The following is a 20,968-nucleotide window of genomic DNA, read 5'->3' as shown; positions in this document are numbered from 1 at the left end:
GGACTTGGGTTAGGGCTCAGAGCCATTTTCTGACACAAGTATTTCAGCATCTGGGTCTTGATGGGGAAGACATTTTATTCCATGCCCCAAAGGGAGAGGGTGAGGGAAATAGGGAGGTGGGTTTTTTGTTGTTGTTGTTGTTGTTGTTTTTGTTTTTACATCCATGGACTTGGGGTAAGGGCTCAGAACCATTTTTTCATGTGAGTATTCCAGCATCCAGGGACTTGAATGAGGAGCCTTTTTGTGCCATGCCCAACAGGGAGACTATGTTGCTGCCCTTCTGAGTAACAGTGGGCAGTTTATAGCTGGCAAAGGCCCTTTTCAGGATAGAGACCGGTTAAGATAATGCAGTGTTGACACTGGTTAGTGTGTCTCCAAGGGCCTCATGAGAGTTGGCATGAAAGCCTTTCCTGGGGCCAATCTCAGAGGTCCCAAAGGCAGCATGGGAGTGGGGGTGGGGGTGGGAGGCCAAGCACCGGAGAGAGGAGTCCACAATGTTTCAGCTCTTCCCCTGTGTGATCACTGCAACAAACAGGGTCCCATTAGCCAGAATCAGCCTTTACCCCAGCCACTACCTGTGGACGCAAAGCTAAAGGGCTAATTTTTAGAGGTGGGGGTACTCCCTACAGTGTGTTAGCGCTCATTGTGTGCAGGGGACCCAAGAGGACAACAGAACCTGCACTCCATGGGCCAGGAACCTCTGGACTCGGGGGACCAGGTTCATACCACACTCTCACCAGGTTCTCAGGCATGGGGCCAGTTTTGGGTTTCAGAAGCAGGCAGGGTTCCAAGCCAGACCCCAGACAGACAGGTAGACAGGGAAATTGAACCTACATTGTATTCTTTTGAATCTCTAAGAAACCAGCCTAGGCTGACTTCAGGTATTATCCCTGCTCTGCCTTCCATGTCTGTGTCTAAAGGACTTGAAAGTGTGAGAGCTGTGTTTTTAGGATCCTGCTGCTTAGAGGTTGCCTGAGGGCCAGCTGACAGGGAAGATCTCCTTCTCTGCCATTTCCCATGCAAAAGAATTGCCTGGAGGGCAAGGCAGGCTCTCAGAGGCAAGGTGACAGCACAGGCTGAGCTGAGCACACAGTATTCACGCAAACACACACACACACACAAACACACACACACACACACACACACACACACACACACACACACACACACACACACACACACCTCAGACAACAGGCACTCACCGTAACACAGAAGAGACACACATAGGGAGAGATACACACAACAGAATCACAAGACAGCTGTCAGGCAGGCACATGTTCAGACTCATCCAATCAAGAGACCTGGGACCTTAGACACAGGGAGCATGAAGTAATGGATTCAAATTTGGGCTCATTCTTGGAGTTGGAGCTCAGTAAGAACAAGGAAGGGCGAGTTTATTTAGCATTAAGTCTCAGAGGCTGAAAACATCCTAGGCCTGGGTTAGAGTGTGCAGAGGTAAGGAGCTTCCAGGACCAGGCCTAGGCTAGCAGACAGAGGCAATAGCCCTCTGAGACAACAGCTGAAAAGGCAAAAAAAAAGAGCCTTTCACAGGACCCCAATTCAGAGCTTCTGGACCAGGCTCCCTCTATTCTCTTTTGCTGCTGTGTCTTAGATGGACACCTTCCGCATGTCCACTTCCCATTGCAATTCTTCCTTATTCAGGCAAGATTCCCATGAGCCAACTGCTAAGCCGAACGTGCACGCTTTATTAGCTATAGCAGTGGCCATAAAAATATCACCATAGCTAGGGGATGCGCCATTGGAGGCCTCACAGAAGAAGATGCTTGTGCCTAGATTCCCTTGGCAGATACTGCACTGTAACCCATCTCTTTTACTCTGTCAGTTTCTTTTAGGTCTCATGTGCCAGGTGACTCTCACCGAGGAGCTGGGCAGAAGGGATTGTCCACCCCAAACACAAAAGACACATAACAAAGAAGAATTCCATTTAGTTTGGCTTGTTGAAACAAGGAGTTTAGTGAGGTCACCACAGGACTATGGATAACTCCAAAGCAGCGATTCCATTGGGGGTTTCTGTGCTCAACTTAGAAGCAGGCACACTATGGAAGCATTCCACTCAGCTTCATAAGATGTTATAACACAGAGAGTCACCCATACGTGGGTCACGGTCACAAATGTATACCTCTGAGGGCTTCCTTCGGGCTATATACAGGCACATATGCTCTTACAAAGATTCTTACCCTAGGCAACTGTTTCATTACGTGAAAAGAGGAGGGGTTTACTGACCAAGGGCCCCATGAGGATCCCATGACGCCTGCCATGTCCATGGGTTCTTTGAGGCCTCAAAGCTCCCCTTTCCCCTTTTGAGGAAACGTTAGTAGGCCCAATCTCCGCTAGGACTTGTGCAGTGCTTAAAGATGTACTAGATAAACATCATGTCCAACCTTGAGCAAACAGCCCCAGCAGGCTGAGGGAGGCTAGCTTTCCATGGTGAGCCTCCTGGAGTAGACTAAAGTCAGCTCTAAGTTCCGCTCAGGGTTTATAGTCCCAATCCATTTGTCCTTTCAGAGATGTTCTTTTCTTTTCCTTCTTTCTTTCTTTCTTTCTTTCTTTCTTTCTTCCTTCCTTTTTTTTTTTTAACAATCTTGTGGGGGGTTGTTTTTGTTTCTTTGAGACAAGATTTCTCTGTGTAGGCATGCCTGTCCTGGAACTCAATCTGTAAACCAGACCGGCCTCAAAGGCACATAGATCTGCCTGCCTCTGCTGCCTGCCTCTAGGATTAATGGCATGTGACATCACCAGCAGCTCAGATACTCCTTAAAACTGAAAGGAGTCTATAGCAGCTGCAGTGGCTACATCAACCCAAATGAATAAAGGCACTTCAAAAACGGTGACTTTCAGAATCTCTTCCCCACCAGTCACTTCCCACTCAAGGACTCTGTCCCTGTACGTGCGTGGTCACCAGAGTTAATAGGCTCCTGCAGTAGTGTGGACGTTGAGTATCCTCCAGTGGCCCATTGTGGAAGGGGTTTGCATTATTAAGGCATACCTCTGACAGACTGTGGTCGCTCAGGGCAGAATGTCTCCCTCTTCTCTCCCCTGTTCTGTGCTTTAAGCACTTGGCCCTGTCACACTCGCTTGCCAGGATGTGTTATTGTCTCCTGAGCAGAAAAAAGCTTGGGAAGAAACTGAGATTACTGTCCTTGCAAACTGCCTCAGGTGTTTCACTGTGGTAATATGAAGCTGGCTAAGGCAGCCTGTAAAGGCCCCCAAGAAAGTGTCAGCCTCGGTCTTAACGACATGTGTAAGACATGTGACGTTTCTCTATGTGGGAAGGACACAGACTGCTGTACTGAAAAACCCCACAATTCAGAGGCATCCAAAGCCCTACACCCGATTTATTTACATGCAGGAGCTTACTGATGAAGTCCACAACACAGAGGAGGGCAGAGCACACATGTAAAGAGCCTGAGGATAAAGGAGGAAGCGTGCACCCAGGTATGGGACATGAGTAAAACTGGTAAACCGCCTTGACAGAATCTTATTCAACTCTCCTTCCACTAAGCATGGGAGGCTTCGTCCTCTCTGCAGTACCACTTTGAAACAGGGTGCTGGTCTTCAGAGAGGTCAGACTGTGCTACATACTGGGAGGCAGGGCACCACTCCTGTTCTATCTGGTTGTGGTTTCCCAGTGTAAATCTGTATCTCCCTCTGAGGACTGGTGCTGGAGGCAAATGAACACAATACAGCCTCTGCTTTCCCTCATCTGAGGTAGAGTGCGGCTTCCTTCCACCGCACCTTCCACACCTAGACTCAGTCAATAAACATATGTGCAGTGGTGCCTTTTACTATGTTCAAAGTAGCACCCAACATGTCAGTGATGGTGCAAAGCTCTAAGCAGGAGGACTTTGGCTGGGTGAACAGAAGCATTGTTATTGGGTAAAGAGAGGCCAATAGGCTGTTTTCTGCTTAGGGCAGCCTCCTTTAAAGTAACAGCAACCTCCCTTAACCTGACCCAAAGGACAAAATTCTTGGGCAAGGGCAGTAGTTCAGCATCAATTCAAATGTCCTGTACCAGTTCAAAGAACCCACGCTACCGACCATCCTAAAAATAAATGTGCTTCCTTACCTACCATTTTGGTTCTGCTCTCTTCTACCCGAGAGAGAGAGAGAGAGAGAGAGAGAGAGAGAGAGAGAGAGAGAGAGAGAGACAGAGACAGAGACAGAGACAGAGACAGAGACAGAGACAGAGACAGAGACAGAGAAGGAGGGAGAGCCTTTGCAGCTTAATCTCCCACAAGTCTTTCTGTTTACTGATGGAGCAGGCTAGTTTACTGTGCTCTTACTTATACCTATTAGGTAGGGATGGCTTCAGGTATGTCGAGCTAAGCAAGTGAAAATTCTCCTTAGGATTTAACTAAAACTATTTTATTTTATTTATCCTCCTGCTCCTCTTTCTCCTCTTCTTGCTCCTCCTTCTTCTTCTCCCTCTCTCTCTCTCTCTCTCTCTCTCTCTCTCTCTCTCTCTCTCTTTCTCCTCCTTGTTCTCTCTCTCTCTCTCTCTCTCTCTCTCTCTCTCTCTCTCTCTATCTTTCTCTCTCTCTCTTTCTCCTCCGTGTTCTCTCTCTCTCTCTCTCTCTCTCTCTCTCTCTCTCTCTCTCTCTCTCTCTGTCTCTGTCTCTCCCTCCCTCCCTCCCTCCCTGTGTGGGTGTGTGGGGGGTTGCTGTCAGGCCGGGTCCATATGATAATAATCAGTGAACAACTTGTGCGACTTGCTGTCTCCTGTGGAGGGCTGAGTTGTGCATCTGAGGCTTTCCCTGAGGCCCTAATATATGTGGAGAAGAGGCTTAGCTCCTTCTTTAAACCAAGAATATGCTTAGAGGAGCCAGTAATGGTTTGGAGCCTGGGCCTTGAGGACTTTTCCCTGAGGCCCCAATGTAACCAGGAATATGATTGGCAGAGCTGCTAACGGCCTGGGGCAAGCCTGGCTACATATTCTGAGAACCCCACTTTTCCCAACATTTGGGGCTATGGTTATTAGACCCAAGGCCACTGCTGTGTGCTTGGCTGTGTCTTGCTCTTGAGATGACCTGTCCTTGTGTGGCATTGCTTGATTAGCTTCTTGCTGATTTTATCCCATTTTATCCCTGTAAATAATCTATAAGATGCTGTACCTTTTTTTTTTTCTTTCTTCAGGACATGGTTTCACTTTGTAGCCCAGGATGTACTGAAACTTGCTCTATAGAACAGGCTGGCCTTGAGCTCAGAGATCCACCTGCCTCTGCCTAGAAACATTGGGATTAAAAGTGTGCACCGCCATGTCCAGTGATGCTGTGCTTGTTAAGACCCTTGTTTGGCATAAGAGATTGCTTTTACAAGACCTCCTGCCCACAGGTTTATCTTCCCTATTTCCAGTTTTTCTATCTTTCTCGTCTCCTGGCACCTCCCTCTCAGGATATTGTTACTGAAGAGTGACCAGCAGGTTTAGTCATATGGCCACCTGAAGGGGTGCACCTGAGTACAGGAGAGAGACTAGGCATTCCTGTGATACCTCTATCCATATCTGTATACTGATTACATATATATACATGAGAAGTCGCGCCCAGCAGAGAGAAATCAGCAGTAAATGTGGAACAGCCAAATTCTGACGACGACGTTTGTCAATTTAGACACTTTGCTTGTGCACTCTGGTTCTTATAATGAATTATTAAAGCACTTCAAAAGCTTCTTTATTTTCGTTCTAAAAGCCTGCCCTTGCTTCCCTGACAAAGTTTCTGTGAATTTAAAGGCATGAGAACATGCAGGTAAAACTCAAAGACAGAACACCACCTATTAGGGCCAACTAAGCTTCTAGACCACCTACAGCCAGCAGGGGCAGAGCCTAGTGCATGGGAGGAGCAAGCAATGGAGGGATAATTTGAGCTAGGAAATTTGCTTTAAAATTGCTTAGATCCACAGGATGAAGTTAATTTAACTGTAATATCACACCTCAAATTTCTGGTTACTCCATAGTCCAAAGCAGACTGGAGGAGAAAACATTTTTAAAAAACTTTTAAAAGGTTTAGGAACAAAAAGTGACATCAGTGCTTAAGTTACTTCATGATGCCAGAAGGAACAAGGAAAATGGATTTTTTTGTGTGTGTTGGTGTTATGTTTTTGGTTTTGTTTTTGATGAAAATAGTTATAAAATCTCCAAAAATGGCTCCTACTGGTTCCTCTGAGCCAGTGCTCCTACCACAGCAGGGGTTTTACAGACCAATGGGCCAAAGACAAGAAAAGACACATGAGAACAGTAAGAAAATTAGGAAGATCAGCTGCAGTGGCTGGGTGGCTCTGAAGGTCCCTGCACTAGCTCCAGGAGGTGACAGAACCTACAGCAGGGGAGGAAGCTTGCCTGTGTGGGGTTAGGGTTAGGGTTAGGGTTAGCTTATTCACTCACTCACTCACTCACTCACTCACTCACTCACTCACTCATTTGCTTTACATCCCTACAGCAGCCCACTCCCTCCTCTCCTCTGGGTCCCACCCTCCTACCCTCTTTTCTCTCTCAGCCCCCTCCCCTTCTCAGAAAATGAGAGCCCCCACCCAACAACTCACCTCAGCACATCAAGGGTTTTTTAAAGGTGGCCTAGATGCTGGTGGCTGAGAGCACAAATGGCGGGGTGACTGGCAGCCTGGCAGCCTGGCCTTAGGCCCCAGACCCTCCTCCACCCCAAGCCTCTCAGGAGAGCCACTTGCTAGTACAGGTGAGCCAAAGCCATGGCCTGGCATGTGGCACAGATCAGGCAGGACAAATGTGCGTGAGAGGCCACAGGCAGGCGTTGACACACACAGCTTCATAGTGACAATGCTAAAATATTTCTGCCCTCCAAGTCCTTTTTCTATTTTCTCCTCTGCTCTAATTAATTTCTACACATCAGGTTTTACCACCTCAAACCTCCAATTGGAAACACTCTCTTGGATGCATGGAGGTCTAATGAGCTCCCATCAATCCAAGCAGAGCACGTGCTGCTCTCAAAATGACCTGTGGCATTTAAGCCAAAGGGCTGACTCTAGAATGTGGGATTTGACCCTCTCATTTCAGGTTCATAGGTGTTTTTTCTTTCTCCATATGTCCTTTAACCCCCTCTCCTGGGTCATTTCATCAGAATAGCCTTCTGGCTCTGTAACAGGGACAAGGAGAACAGAGCAGCCTAAGGGATAAATACAAAAAATCCAGGCTAAAACTGAGCTGGTAACATGTCCTTGAAGAGAGTTACAATGTATCCTTCCTCTCTTCTCCACCCACCCTATCAACTACCTATGAGATCAACTTCCCGGACACAAAGAGATGCTGATATTTTATTTAGTTTAATTTTGATACAATTTTACAGGATACATAACAGTAATGTAGTACTTTCACAAACAACAGTTTATGGCTGACAAATTTCAACAACAGCAACTACAACAAAATAAAGTTGCTAGGGGTAAAGAGCTGCTAAAGGTAGGTAGCCTCTGTTGGGTCTCAATTCCCTAAGGAGTACTTAGTTGTTCTGAGCAGGCCTTCTCAGGATTTTTTTTTATAAAAGAGAGATGGGGCTTTCTCTATAGTACTATCAAATCTTATGGTATTAATAAATAAAAATGTGATGCGGCTAAAATAAAAATATTTTGATAAATAAGAGTTTGTGTATTTAAAGATTGAAATACATATATATTTGCAAAAATAAAAAAAAAACACCCAAGAGGCTTTCTCATAAACCACAAAATCCCAAGTGAGTTATTTAAAGTACACAGAAGATGCATAAGCTATAGAACGCATATGAAGAATAAAAATTAAAGGCAGTATTATGCTGTTAAAGTTTAAAAGGTCCATGATTAGCAATTAAAAACTGGCTGTAAAGTATATCAAATAAAGGTTTTAAAATATCTGACTCTCATTACATAATAACTGAAAGTATCAGATTGATGTAAGCGATCTTCTGGGTGATTTTCACATACTGCCTTGCATTGGTCTCTTGAATAATTCTGGCATATCATCAACTAGCCCTATTTGTTTGTCATTGGGCGGTCCCTATGTGTCCCTTGCATCTTAATGACCTATAAGGCTTAAGGCTTTGGGATCCATGGAGACTGATATACAGTGTTTAAAATACCACTTCCTTCATCACTTGAATTTTCTGGTTTCTAACAACCCACAGGTTTCCCAAGCAGATAGATAGTCCCCAGGTTGCAATGAAGATCCAATGCTCTGCTTTCAAAGCACAATCCCCCATTGGGTGTTATGTTCCATGGCTCTAACATGGTCCCTGGATCTAAAGGACTCTGTGCCTCTGGATAGACAACAGGAGGGGCTGGTTGAATTGTCCTGGGCGTGGCCGCCAGGTCTGGGTTGATATCCTGAGATCCCCTCATTGAACCCCATCCTATTACAACTAGACCTTTGGCTGTTAGCCAAAGCTCTGGACCTCGTGATCATCTATGGGACTTTTAGAGAGGAAAAACAACTGTAACATATTTGGAATCAGTGCTTATGTTAGCCCTCCACATATATTATTTACTCGGAAAGTCCCTCTGCTCCAAAAAGAAGGGACTGTTTCCAGATTATTTGTATCAGCTGTTTCTCTCTAATTGTATAGATTTCCCATCCAAACTAGCCAAAGATACACTGTACGAGTGACAGGATTTAAGCTGCTTTACAACCCTCCACCTCCATTCAATACTATGATTAGAATACGTGTATTGATAATTCTTTTCACAGTGCTATAAGGTATTTGTTGCTTGGAGGATAAAAGAGTCTCTTGGAGATTCAGACACCAGTAAACTCATCTGGACTTTAAAAATAAATAATAATTAAATAGGAGAGAACTTCTGAGGCCTGGCCTGATCAACCGAGGCTTTCCCTGAGGCCCTGACCAATGAACAAGGCACTATATCCTTCTCAAAATTAGCATCCTGTTTGGCAGAGCCAATAATAGCCTGGGGCCAGGCCCTGGGTGCTTTCTCCCTGGAAGCACTGATGGGAAAGGAAGGAATGTAGCTCAGTCTCTAAAACCAGAGTTATGCTTAGTAGAGCTGGTAATGGCCTCGGGCAGGGGCCTTGGCGGTGCTATGGCTCCACATCCTGTGACCTCAAGTCTTCTGATCACATGGTCCTGTGATTACCAGAACCAAGGCCACTATGTGCTCAGTCTATAATGCTCAATTCAGAACATCTTTGAACAATATACAAGGGCACCCAGATTTATTTAAAAAAAAAAAAAAAGAAATAAAAACTGAAACAAAAAACAATATCAAAACCAGGACACAGTTTTTATTAAAGGTAAAAGCACACGACGAGGCAGACACCTCAATTGTGGGAGAATTCAGTGCCCTACTCTAAGCAATGGACAGATCACTGAGGCAGAATCAAAATAGAGAAACAATGAAACCAACAGATGGAATGAATCCAATGGACCCAATGGTCATCTACAGAACTTTTCACCCAAGCACAAAAGAATAGTCTTTCTCTTAGCACCCCACGGAACCTTCTCGAAAGTTGTCAGTATATAGTCGGTCACAAAGCAAACCATATACAAAAAATTGAAATTACCCATTCTGCTTTCTCCGATCACCATGGATTAAGATGGATCTCAACAACAGAAATAACAAAGAACTCTCAACTCAGTGACAACTGGGCAAGGGAAGAAATGAAAAAGAAATTAGAGACTTTCTAAAATTCAATGAAAATGAAGGCACAACATACCCAAGCTTATGGGACACAATGAAAGCAGTACTAAGAGGAAAGGTCGTAGCACTAAGCACCTTCATACAGAAATTGTGGAGATTCCCTACTAGCCACTTAATAGCTCTTCTGGAAGCTTTCACAACAAAAGAGGCTGACACACCCAAGAAGAGTAGAAGGCTGCAAATAATCAAACTCAAGCTGAAGTCTATAAACTAGAAACAGAGGACAAGACGAAGAATGAACAGAATCAAGGGACGGTTTTTTAAAGAAAGTCAACAAGATAGACAAAAGACACACACTGAGCCAACCTAACTAAAAGGAGGAGAGAAAATATCCAAATCAAGAAAACCAAAAAGGAAAAACAGAACATAACAACAGACACTGGGGGAAAAAAACAAAGAAATATTAGGTCTTATTTCAAAAAACCATAGTCTGCAAAATTGGAAAATCTAAATGAAATGGACAGTTTTCTTGGTAGATTCCATTTACCAAATCTAAATCAAGATCAGGAAAACAAGTTGAATATCTCCATAACCCCTAAGGAAAAGAAGCAGTCATTGAATGTCTCCCAACCAGGGGGGAGGGCAGGAAAGCCTCAGGTCCAGATGATTTTAGCTCAGAATACTACCAGACTACCAAAGAAGAGCTAAAACCAATACTCGTCAAACTATTGCACAAAATAGAAACAGAAAGACCATTGCCAAACTCACTCTATATGGCCACAGTCATTCTGGTACCTAAAACACACAAAGACCCATCAAAGAAAAAGAATTTCAGGCCAATTTCCCCTATGAACATTGATGAAAAAAAAATAGTCACAAACCGAATCCAAGAACACATCAAAGATATCATTCGCCATGACCAAGTAGGCTCCATTCCGGGAATGCAGAGGTGGTTCAACATATAAAAATCCATCAACATGATCTATCACATAAACAAGCAGAAAGAAAAAATATGATCATCTCATTAGATGCTAAAAACCATGTGACAAAATGCAACACCACTTCATGATAAAGGCCTTGGAGAGATCAGGGATAAAAGTTCTCATAAGATGGAGCACTGACTACTTACTAATTACTCCCAAGCCCAAGATTTTAATTTCCCTTTGCTGGTATTCTGAATATAGACTTGAGGGTACCTCTCATCATGCTAAAAACAAGTCTGCCCAAGTCTTCTGGAGTGAGAAAAGAATGTCCACGCTTTTACTGGGTCTCAAAGGCATAAGCCTACCCCAGCTGTCTAATAGATACAACTTTAACTTTTGTCCCTAGTCTGTATTTGTCTCAGCAGGTTTTTACCTGGCTAACAGACTCCATCTAGAGCTGCTGAGAGCTGGCCCTGCTGGAAGTTGATGTAAATCAGTCTCGCAGATGTGACTACTCCCTTTCTCTTCAGCTGGATCAGCTAAACAGGTGCTTTTGGTAAGTGCCCCATTACCTAGCCTTTGACATGCTTTTCAGCCTTTCTAGGCCCCAATAACAGCGCCCCTAATGTCACCAGGAAAAAAAGTTGCATAAGAGAATGACTTTGCCCATTGTCCCACTTTATAGGCTGAAATGCTAAGTCAAGGGCAACTCTCAGGCAGGAGGGACAAATGGCCACAAGGAAAAAACGCTGTTAGTTCCATTTAAAGCAGTCGTGCTTTGTGCCCACCTCATACCAAGCAAAAAGTGGGTGCCATCCAGATAATGGTCATGAGAGCACAGTACCTGGCCAGACAACAGGCCAAGTCAGAGGAATACCTGTCCCTACAGCAGGCCAACTCAGTGAATAATAAGTTTCAGGAAGACCCGTGATTGGGCCTTCAGGGAACCTGTCAGAGAGATAGAATGAGAGACCAGAACTAAAATTGGGTTTCAGGGTCACTGGGACAAAGGTTAAGAAATAGGTCTAAAGGGGAGACCAGGCATGATAAGGCATATCTGACCAGCTGAGAAGCAAAGAACCAGTCTGGCTCCAGGAGGCCAGGGAGGGTCCTGGAATCCTGGGTTTGGACAATGAAACTCTGTCAGTTCTCAGTTTAATCTTGACCCACTGACCTTTCCTCAGATGAGCTGGGTTAAGTTGCTCAACTTAAGCCATGAAAGAGGGCCTGGGGCTCATACTGAGAGCCCTGCCCAAGGCTGTTTGTGTAATAGCAGTCCTGGGAAGGCTTTGTGAGTCCCTGCCTGTGTGCTGGCCTGGAGTTTCCTGAAATAGTCCCTGGACTTCTCACCTGGATGTGTCCAGACTGGCAACTCACGTGCCTCACAGATGTCTCCAGCTCAGGTCAAGTTCCTCCCCTCCATGATATCTTAAACCCTCTCAGGAGAAGTGAGCTGGTGTTGTCACATGTCGACTACACTGTGGGACCGATCTAGTGTGACGTGCACATGACCTAGCTATGCCTATTTAAAATAGGGTTTCCTGAAGTACACCTGATGTGCGTTCATCTTAACTCTTCTTCTTGATGTCTTTCCTTTCCAGCAGAATGAATGTGGCCAAAGACTCCCCTGCCCCACCTTTCATCCTGAGGTAATTTAAGTAAGAAAAACATTTCCTGCCTTGCGGGGTAGACACTGGGAGAGAGCTAAACTGTGCCACCTCCTTTTTCTTACCTTCAGAGCCACAGTCCTTGGGGGAAGTTCTAAACATTGAATCCCTTTTACCCTACAAAGATGGCCCCAACTGCTGATATGATTCAGTCCTAGGTACTAGTCATCACCACCCAGAGAAACCTCACTCACCCTAACTCAAGATGCCTAAGAGAGGCCACCCACAGCAGCTTCCCCTTAGAGCTCCACAGGAAACAGAATATAGGTATAACAGTATTGTTTTTTAATTTAACTATATTGCCTGTAGGCCTTGCTAGCAATCAATCAAGACACAGACACGTGTTATATTTTAAAATAGCCTTAGTTAACCTGGGGCAGGGCAGATATCAATCCTTTACCTCTCATGGAGGGGCAGGCATGGGATCCCTGCCTCAATCCCATGCCATCTGCTTCCAATAACTTCTATCAAGCTACCTCGCATCCATACCACCAAATTCCTCCTAATGTTCTTCATCTGGGCCGATTTCTCCATCCACTCAGGCCATAACACCAAATTCCTCCTAATGTTCTTCAACTGAGTCGATTTCTCCATCTATACCGGTCATGTGCTTCTCCTCCATCTAACCCATGGCTGCCTTCCTCTCCCCTCCTTAGGTCTCTTTCCTTCCTCCTCTTGGCAGTCTTGCATTATTCTTCCCAGGATTCCTCTCGCTCCTAGCCCCACATCTCTCCTCTGCCCTGCCCAGGTAGGATGGCTTTTGATTAAGCAAAACTTGGGTCACAGAGACAGAAAGCAGTAATTAGCATCAAAATATTTCCGACCATCCCCCAACATAACAGGCTCTATGTGGTCCCTGACTTGTAGAGTTGGTTCTGTCCCATCAATGGTCAATTTTTTGAATTTTAATTTTATTAATTTATTCAGATTACAACTCAATTGCTATCCTGTCACTTGTTTCCTCCCATTCCACCCTCCTGCTTTCACTCTATTCCCCTCCCCTAGGTCTGAGACCCAGTAAGACCTCTTCCCCCACTATATGGACATAGGCTATCAAGTCTCATTTTGGTAGCCTGCTTATTCTTTCTTTCAGTGACATCAGGCCTCCCCACCAAGGGGAGGTGGCAAAAAATGGGGCACCAGAGTCTTACTGTGCTTGCTCACCTTGAAGGATGGCTGATCATGGACATCTTCTCTGCTAACCTCACATGGCTCCCTCTAATGCCTTGGTATATATACCCTTCCCTCACCAGGCAGGTTCAGCTTCCTGGGGAGGAGACAAGAGTGAAGACTGAGCCCATCTGAGCACCCCTAGTGTGTTTCTCAATACTGGCAAGAGGAGCAGGGGTCCACTCTTGTCTTGGGGATTCTGAAGGATGTCCTATTGACTCCTCACAAGTCCCCTGCTGACCTCCATCAGTGACATCCATGCTTCAGGTCAAGGTCAGCAATGATCCCCACCTCAGCAGTCCCCTGAGCAGGAAGTCAGAGGTGGCATCTCTGGTCCACAGTCTTCCCCACCACCAGGCCCAGCTGACAGTAGGGAGAGCTTATTCATGTGCTGACTCAGAGGTCTCCTTGCTCCTCCTTCTGGCCCTGCTCCCTTAATTCTACATATCTTAGGCCTTTCTCCCTGGGACAAGTCCGGCTCTTCTGTCACCTCAAGTACTGCAAGCAGAAGCAAAGATGCCCAAGGTAACAACACCTAGGACCCCCGTGGCTGAGGGAGCGTGGAAGCCCTCCTGTGCTGTGTAGACCAAAGACATGGGGCCTGCTCACTACAGGCTGCACTACTGCTACCTAGAAAGAGATTCTCAGGTCCAACCTGTGCTGTTAGTTGGCCCTGATAGCCTGGCCATCCCACCACCAGCGCCCTCGTGGACCCCCAAAGGGGACGAGGGTTTCATTCCTATGTGTCAGTACTGCGGGATCTTCTAAGCACTCAGAACCATAAAATATCATTTATAATCCTCCTAGCATGCCCTGACCCTGAGGTCCCAGAAGGCAGACGAGGAAGCTTGGTGAGGGCATCACTCATACAAGTCAGCCTTAGTTTCCTTCACCACTGTTAAACCTGGACACAGTAGCTTGATTATCCCAGTCTGTCTGCCTATCTGCCTGCAATGCCTGTCTGTCTGTGGTACAGTTTCAGGAAAGCTCTCAGAGCTCAGAAATTGACTGACAGACACTTGGTCCCCTCCTCTTTCTGGGGTCCCCAAATGGCACCATGCTCAGAAATTGACTGACAGACACTTGGTCCCCTTCTCTTTCTGAGGTCCCCAATGGCACCATGCACTGAATGCCTGGAGAGGGAGAGGGGTTGGCCTGCTCCTCCAAGTACACATCGGTGGAAATACCATTTGGGTGCCTTCTAGATGGGGTGGGGCTTCTGCAGTCTTCTCTTAGGTCCTACATACATGCCTAATGCTAAGCCACTGTCAGGAATAACTGGACATCTAAAAACAGCTCCTTTGTGTTTGTCTATAGCGCCTTACTGGGCAAAGGGCTGACTCCAGCAACTGGGAACCTGTTTGGCACAGTGCTCCCTCACCACAAGGGGACAGCTGTGGGGCCCTCTCTCTGCACTGTGTCTTCTGCCATCCACTCTCAGGTCTGACCCTCACCCTGGGGATGATGGGATCCCCTTTCAGGGAAACCAGACCATCTGACCCAGATGATCTGAAGTGCTTGTTTCTGGACCAGAGCCATCACAGTCTGCTCTCAGGCTCCTGTGCTAAATCCCCAAGGAGGAGCCCCTGGGCACAGCCTTCCTGGCTGGCCTGCTAACCACGCCATGAAGCAGCACTATTTGTGGCCCACCTATCCTGAGAGAGGCCCCTTCAGCCCACCCTAAGCTCTCGCCCATATGCTTCAAAAGTTTATCGAAGCTTTCTCCTTCCAGGAATCTCACAAAATGCCTCTGCGACACCCCAACCCCAAGGTCTCTGATGGAGATGGGGATGCAGAAGCTTGGGAACTGCCTTGTCTTCTCTATGTCACATGAGATTTGTTGCCAGACCCACAGCAGGATACACTGCACTTGAGTGTCAGTGCCCATGTACATGTGTTGCAGCTTCTGAGACTCAGTCTGAACTTCAGTCTTGACTAAGTCCTGGGACCCCTTTCTTTCTGGGAACCTCTCAAATGCCTTCTATCCAAAGAGACCCCAGAGTGGGAAAGGAGGGGGCTCACTGTCCCATGTTGGTAGCTGCTTGGTGCAGCTCACCAGACCATCTGACCCAGATTATCTGAAGTTGTTGTAACCAGACCAGAGCTTCCACAGTGCACTCTCAGGACCTGTGCGTACCCTAAAAGCTACTCACTCATCTTTTTCTCTGGGAGTGCCTAAAAATGATGTCTCTGCTGGGTTCCCCATAATGGAAGGAAAGGGGGTTCATCCATACAAATGTGTGGCATTTGGAGCTAGGCTGATCACAGGGACAAAGATGTGTGACTTCCAGACCACTGGTCCTCAAAGAGAGACCTTTACTGTCCTTGCAAAGTACCCTCCTGAATTCAGAAAAATCAGATTGACTTTCCCCATTTGAGAAACCTCACAAAACGATATGAAGAGGGGACATTTCCAATGCTAGGATGCCTGACAGTTCCTCATGTGGGAAGTGGGGTCTTGACTGTGAACCTCCAGGTGCAGTTCCTTCAGAGGAGAGAACCACAGAGAAAGGAGGGGCAGGGGACAGCCAAGCAACCACAATGAAATTTCCTGAATAAATTTTACTAAATCCTCCTGCTTATTGGACACATTTTAAGAACTCAGTCATCACTGCACTAGAAAACTGAGCTAAGATGCTATCTTACAGCTGGGGGGACAGATCACAGGAAAACAGTGGTAGCTGCTCATGCCTGAAGATCTGTCTGATTACCTCCCTAGAACCTGCATAAATAGTGGGATGCAGCAGCTAGCACCTGATGCAGGAATCCTAGCACTCCTTCGGCAAGATGGCAGGAGAGGCAGGAGAATGGGCCAGTATCTCCCAGGCAGCCAGCTTGGACTGCATACTGCAGCAGCAGCAGAAGCCAGTGAGGTACCAACACCACAAGGTGGAAGGAAGAGCCAACTTGAGATATATCCTCTGGCTCCGCACCAGCACTGAGGCACACTCTCCTATAAAGAGACACAAATGTTTTTTAAACACATTATCCTCCTTCTAGAGCTTTGGCTGAGCACTTGCTGATGTAGGAGGAGGAAGGCTCAGTTTCTAGCACTGACATGCAGACTCACAAGCATGTGGAACTCTGGTTCCATGAAATGTGGCATCCTCTTCTGTCCTCTAGGGGTACCAGGGACATGTGCAGAACACTTCACATGTAGACAACACACTAATACACCCTTAGTAGTCATCCGTCTCTCCTGACAAGAGAGGTGGAAGAGGCCCTGCCTAGGAGTTTTAGGCCTCACCTTCCCATGATTCTACCCTGTGTGTGAGGAGGAACACGTGCAGAGGGCAGAGGTAAACCATGCCCTACACGTGCTGTGTCCTCTGTAACTCTAACACCAGGGCAGGCTTCCTGTCTGCACAATTTTCCTTTCCTGTTTGGGGATGATGGGGATACACCCTTTCTGACTGTATGTGTTATCCTAGTGTTCAGTCACCAAGGAGACCGCAGCCCGATTCCTCCATGCGAAGTCCAGCAGCACAGCAGCTTGGAGCAGTTTTCCCTTCTCTCAGCCCTAAGTCATTCACACTGGCCCAGGCCCTGTTCCCAGTTAATAATTCTGAGACCCGTAAGGGACTTAGGTTACTCCACCGACTTGGGGCTCCTAGCTGAAGGTGAGCCCTAGGCAACATTGCTGTACTTGTGCTGTGAAGGGAATTCTCACCTGTCCTCCTGACAGGGTTGGGGCACTTGAGCGACATCATTTCCTAGAAGAGGGTGGACCACCCTTAAGGCTGCCTGCTAACCCATCACCTCTCACAGAGCAGCTGGTGCTCAGAGAGAGCATGCAGAAGAAATTGCTTTCACCTTCCCTTCCTCTTCACTGCAGTTAACCAGAACAGGAGACTAAAACTGAGGAAGCAATGGAGATCATTTTATTCTGTTTGTCAGGGAAAGGCCAAGGCCTTCCCCATTGCCTGGGAACGTCCACTTAGAATGCCATGGTAGCTTGAGAAATATTACGACTTAGATGGAAGTCATTCTTGTTTGTTTACACAATAATACCTTCTCCTGAAGTGGATGAACAACAGCATGGGCATTGCTAAATCCACTTGCAAACTTAAGACACCCCAGGTTCACGAGTCTTGTAGTAAAGGTAGCAACATTCTATAACAACTAGACAACCTAAAGCCACCCAGACAGGACAGAGTAGAGGGAAGAACAGAAGAGAGTGGTTCACACAGCTCCTCCCACCCTGTGTCACATGATGGTGTGGTACTTAGATGACTGACTCTGCCTGTACTGGGGTTGGATGGGAACTGCCCGTGTGGGAAGTAGAACGTGTGCAGGGCAGAGCCAGAAGGGCCATCTGCCTGGCCCTCCTGGCCTAGACCCTGTCTATCTCCTCTCTCAAAGCCTCTGCATATCTAAAGGGGTAGGCTCTGGGATCCTGCTTAAAGATGCTGGCAAAAAACTTGAGTAGTTTCATCTTGGTGGTTTCGGCGTGGGCCCTTGGGCCCCACAGGAACTCATAGGAAGGAGGATCGCTGTCAGGCACCTGCCTGTATTCCAGGTACCCTTCCTGCACAAAATGCTCCGTGATGAGACGTCTGGGCTCCCCGTACATGAAATGCTCAATGCCTGCATACACCCCCATGTTGTTCAGTACGCGCCACAAGTCCTGCTCACTAGCACAGTTGTCCTCTATGAAGATGATGCACAGCACGATTAGTAGCAGGCCTGTCTTGGGTACGCCTGGAAAACCATGCTGAGTGCCATGGTAGGTGATCCCAAGGGCAAGGCCAACAGAGTAGATGTGGTCATGGGCGTTTCTTTCCACTATCTCCAGGCCAAAGAGCAGCCTCAAACAATCAGAGGCCTTAGAAAAGATGACAGGGTAGTATTCCTCGTAACCGCGGAGGACTATGTACAGAATCTGAGCCTTAGATGTCAGCTGCTTCCTAGTGTACTTGAGGAGAAGGAAGTGAACCACATCAATCATCTTTCTGTTGAGGACACCTTGTGAGGGATAGTGTGAGTCAGCCAGGTCTGTAGCTTGGCTGCCAAAAGACTCAAAAGATGATGCCCTACTGACATAGTCAGGAGAGGAGGCTCTCAGAGGCCACTGGGGAGAGCCCAGCATATCGCCAAGAGATGGATGGCCTGAGTGGGTGGCGGTGGCCTCCACCTCGCCTGCCTCAGCTCCTGGGTCCTGTGCACGCTCCAGGCCCCTTGCCCTGCTTTGGGACTGAGTGCTGTCTGGGAGGTTGCCTGTGTGTCTGCTGTCAGTTGGATCCATGTTGATTTCCTTGGGAACACAGGAATGGACTTGTTGCACCTCAGAGGGATGAAGACTCACAGGCCTGTGGGGGGAAGAGAAAGGGTGAGTTGAATCTGAAACCTGTAGCCTGGGCAGCTCTCAAAACCTGTTGCAGGGATTTTGCCTGGGGGGTGCCCTATGCCCAAAGGACTCTGGTCCTACATGTGCCTCTGAGTGCAAGGATTCTCACTGTGGCACACTCCCACACCTGGCAATACTGTACCCTGACACGATGGCTGAGCCTGGGGCACGGCCCATCATGCCCTATGGTAGAATCTGCAGTGATGGCCACCTGGCCTGGCCTCCTCTCTGCTCTCTTACAAGTTTCCAAAGTCCACCTAAAATGCATCTTATCTCCCCTGCCAGGAAACCCAGTTTTCCATGGCAGGAGTGGCAGCTCCCACTCAGGGTTCCCTAGGCACCAGCACAGAGCCATGCATGCTTTCTGCAGTCCTCTCTCTGGGGGATGGGGCCTTCTCACATATTCATTAATGCCCATGACAGCTTACCTGGTTGCCAATACCTACCTCCTCTGTCAAACACGCCTGGCTCCCTTTTGCCTCCAATGGTAGTCCATGCTCCAAAGGCTCATCTTCCTGAAAGAGGAGACAAAAGTCAAGGTGAATCAGCTCTGGAAATGCCTGTCAGGGGCAACTCAAGAGCCAAAAGGCCACGCCCCTGCATTGTCCTGCAGACTCTGAAGTCTTCCCTCCCTTTCCTATCCCACAAAGCTCTTCAGGACTCTCAGCTCCAGCTTCCAGGTTCCAAGCCACCTCTGAGCCCCACCTCAGCTCCTCAAGCACAAATCAGAGGTGGCATCTTTGGTCTAGAGTGAGTCCAGTCCTAGAGTCTGCTTTGCCGCAGGGCAGCCTTTGCATGTCTTCTGTGAGAGGTCCCATTCTGCCTCCTTGCTGCCCCTGCTTCCTTACTTGTGTCAACCTGAGGACTTATCCCCAGGGTAAATCTGTCTCCTCCTTCTCAATCCGCAGTCTGAAGCAAAGGCACAGTGGGTCAGTGTAGCCTCCTCAAGGCCTCTCAGGAATGGAGAGTGAGCAGAGGCCCACCTGTGCCCTGAATGCCTGGGATGCCAGATTATTTTTCTACCTTTTCCTCACTAGGTCCCGGGCTGCATTAATTGGGGGCCCACCAGGTGAAAACTGTCTCTTCAGCTCAGCTGGTGCTGTCACCTTGCCTCTGAGAGCCTGCCTTGCCCTCCAGGAAATTCTTTTGCATGGGAAATGGCAGAGAAGGAGATCTTCCCTGTCAGCTGGCCCTCAGGCAACCTCTAAGCTGCAGGAACCTAAAAACACAACTCTCACACTTTCAAGTCCTAAGACATAGACATGGAAGGCAGAGCAGGGATAATACCTCAAGTCAGCCTAGGCTGGTTTCTTAGAGCCTCAAAAGAATACAATGTAGGTTCAATTTCCCTGTCTACCTATCTGTCTGGGGTCCAGCTTGGAGCCCTGCCTGCTTCTGACCCCCAAAACTGGCCCCATGCCTGAGAACCAGGTGAGAGTGTGGTATGAACCTTGCTCCCAAGTCCAGAGGTGCCTGCGAGGTAGAGTGCAGCTTCTGCTGTCCTCTTGGGTACCCCCACACACACAATGAGCGCTAAGACACTGTAGGGAGTAACCCCACCTCCAAAAATCAGCCCTTTAGCTTTGTGTGAACAGGGAGTGGCTGGGTTAAAGGCTGATTCTGGCTAATGGGACCCTGTTTGTTGCAGTGATCACACAGGAGAAGAGCTGAAACATTGTGGGCCCCTCGCACTGGTGTTTGGCCTCCCGGTCCTCTACCTTCATTCTCAGGCAGCCTTTGGGACCTCTGAGATTGGCCCCAGGCAAGGCTTTCATGCCAACTCTCATGAGGCCCTTGGAGACACACTAACCAGTGTCAACACTGCATTGTCTTAAAAGGTCTCTATCCTGAAAAGGGCCTTTGCCAGCCATAAACCGCTCACCTTGACTGGGAAAGGGCGGCATCACAGTCTGCCTGTTGGGCGTGGCACAAAATGGCTCCCGCTTCAAGTCCCCGGTGATGGAATGCTTGCATCACAAAATGGTTCTGAGCTCATATCCGGAAGTCCCCGGATGCTGAAACAAACCACCTGCCTATTTCCCTCACCCTCTCCCTGTTGGGCATGGAACAAAATGACTTCCCCTTCAAGTCCCAGGATGCTGGAATACTTGTGTCACAAAATGGCTCTGAGGCCCAACACAAGTCCCTGGAACGCTGGAAAAACTACCTGGCTCTTTCCCTTCAGGAACCTCATAAAATGGCTCCTGATGACCCAGCTCTTGTATCCAGATATCTCCATGGATGTAGATGGGAAT

General features: G+C 47.5%; 1 protein-coding gene across 1 annotated transcript; it reads right to left on the bottom strand.

The window, feature by feature from the left end:
* Window positions 1-17,508: 17,508 nt before the first annotated feature.
* LOC311602101 (melanoma-associated antigen 11-like) lies at window positions 17,509-20,741 on the bottom strand. Its single transcript, XM_084789779.1, has 3 exons — window positions 20,596-20,741; window positions 19,160-19,228; window positions 17,509-18,675 (listed from the first exon to the last, which is right to left on the bottom strand). Exon 3 carries the CDS (start codon window positions 18,609-18,611, stop codon window positions 17,700-17,702), a length of 912 nt encoding a protein of 303 aa, XP_084645905.1. The 5' UTR covers window positions 18,612-18,675; window positions 19,160-19,228; window positions 20,596-20,741; the 3' UTR covers window positions 17,509-17,699.
* Window positions 20,742-20,968: the final 227 nt, after the last annotated feature.

This window comes from Acomys minous (genome assembly GCF_964271855.1).
Source record: "Acomys minous genome assembly, chromosome: 7".
NCBI classification, from domain to species: Eukaryota; Metazoa; Chordata; class Mammalia; order Rodentia; family Muridae; genus Acomys; species Acomys minous.
This window is presented reverse-complemented; position numbering and strand designations above follow the sequence as displayed.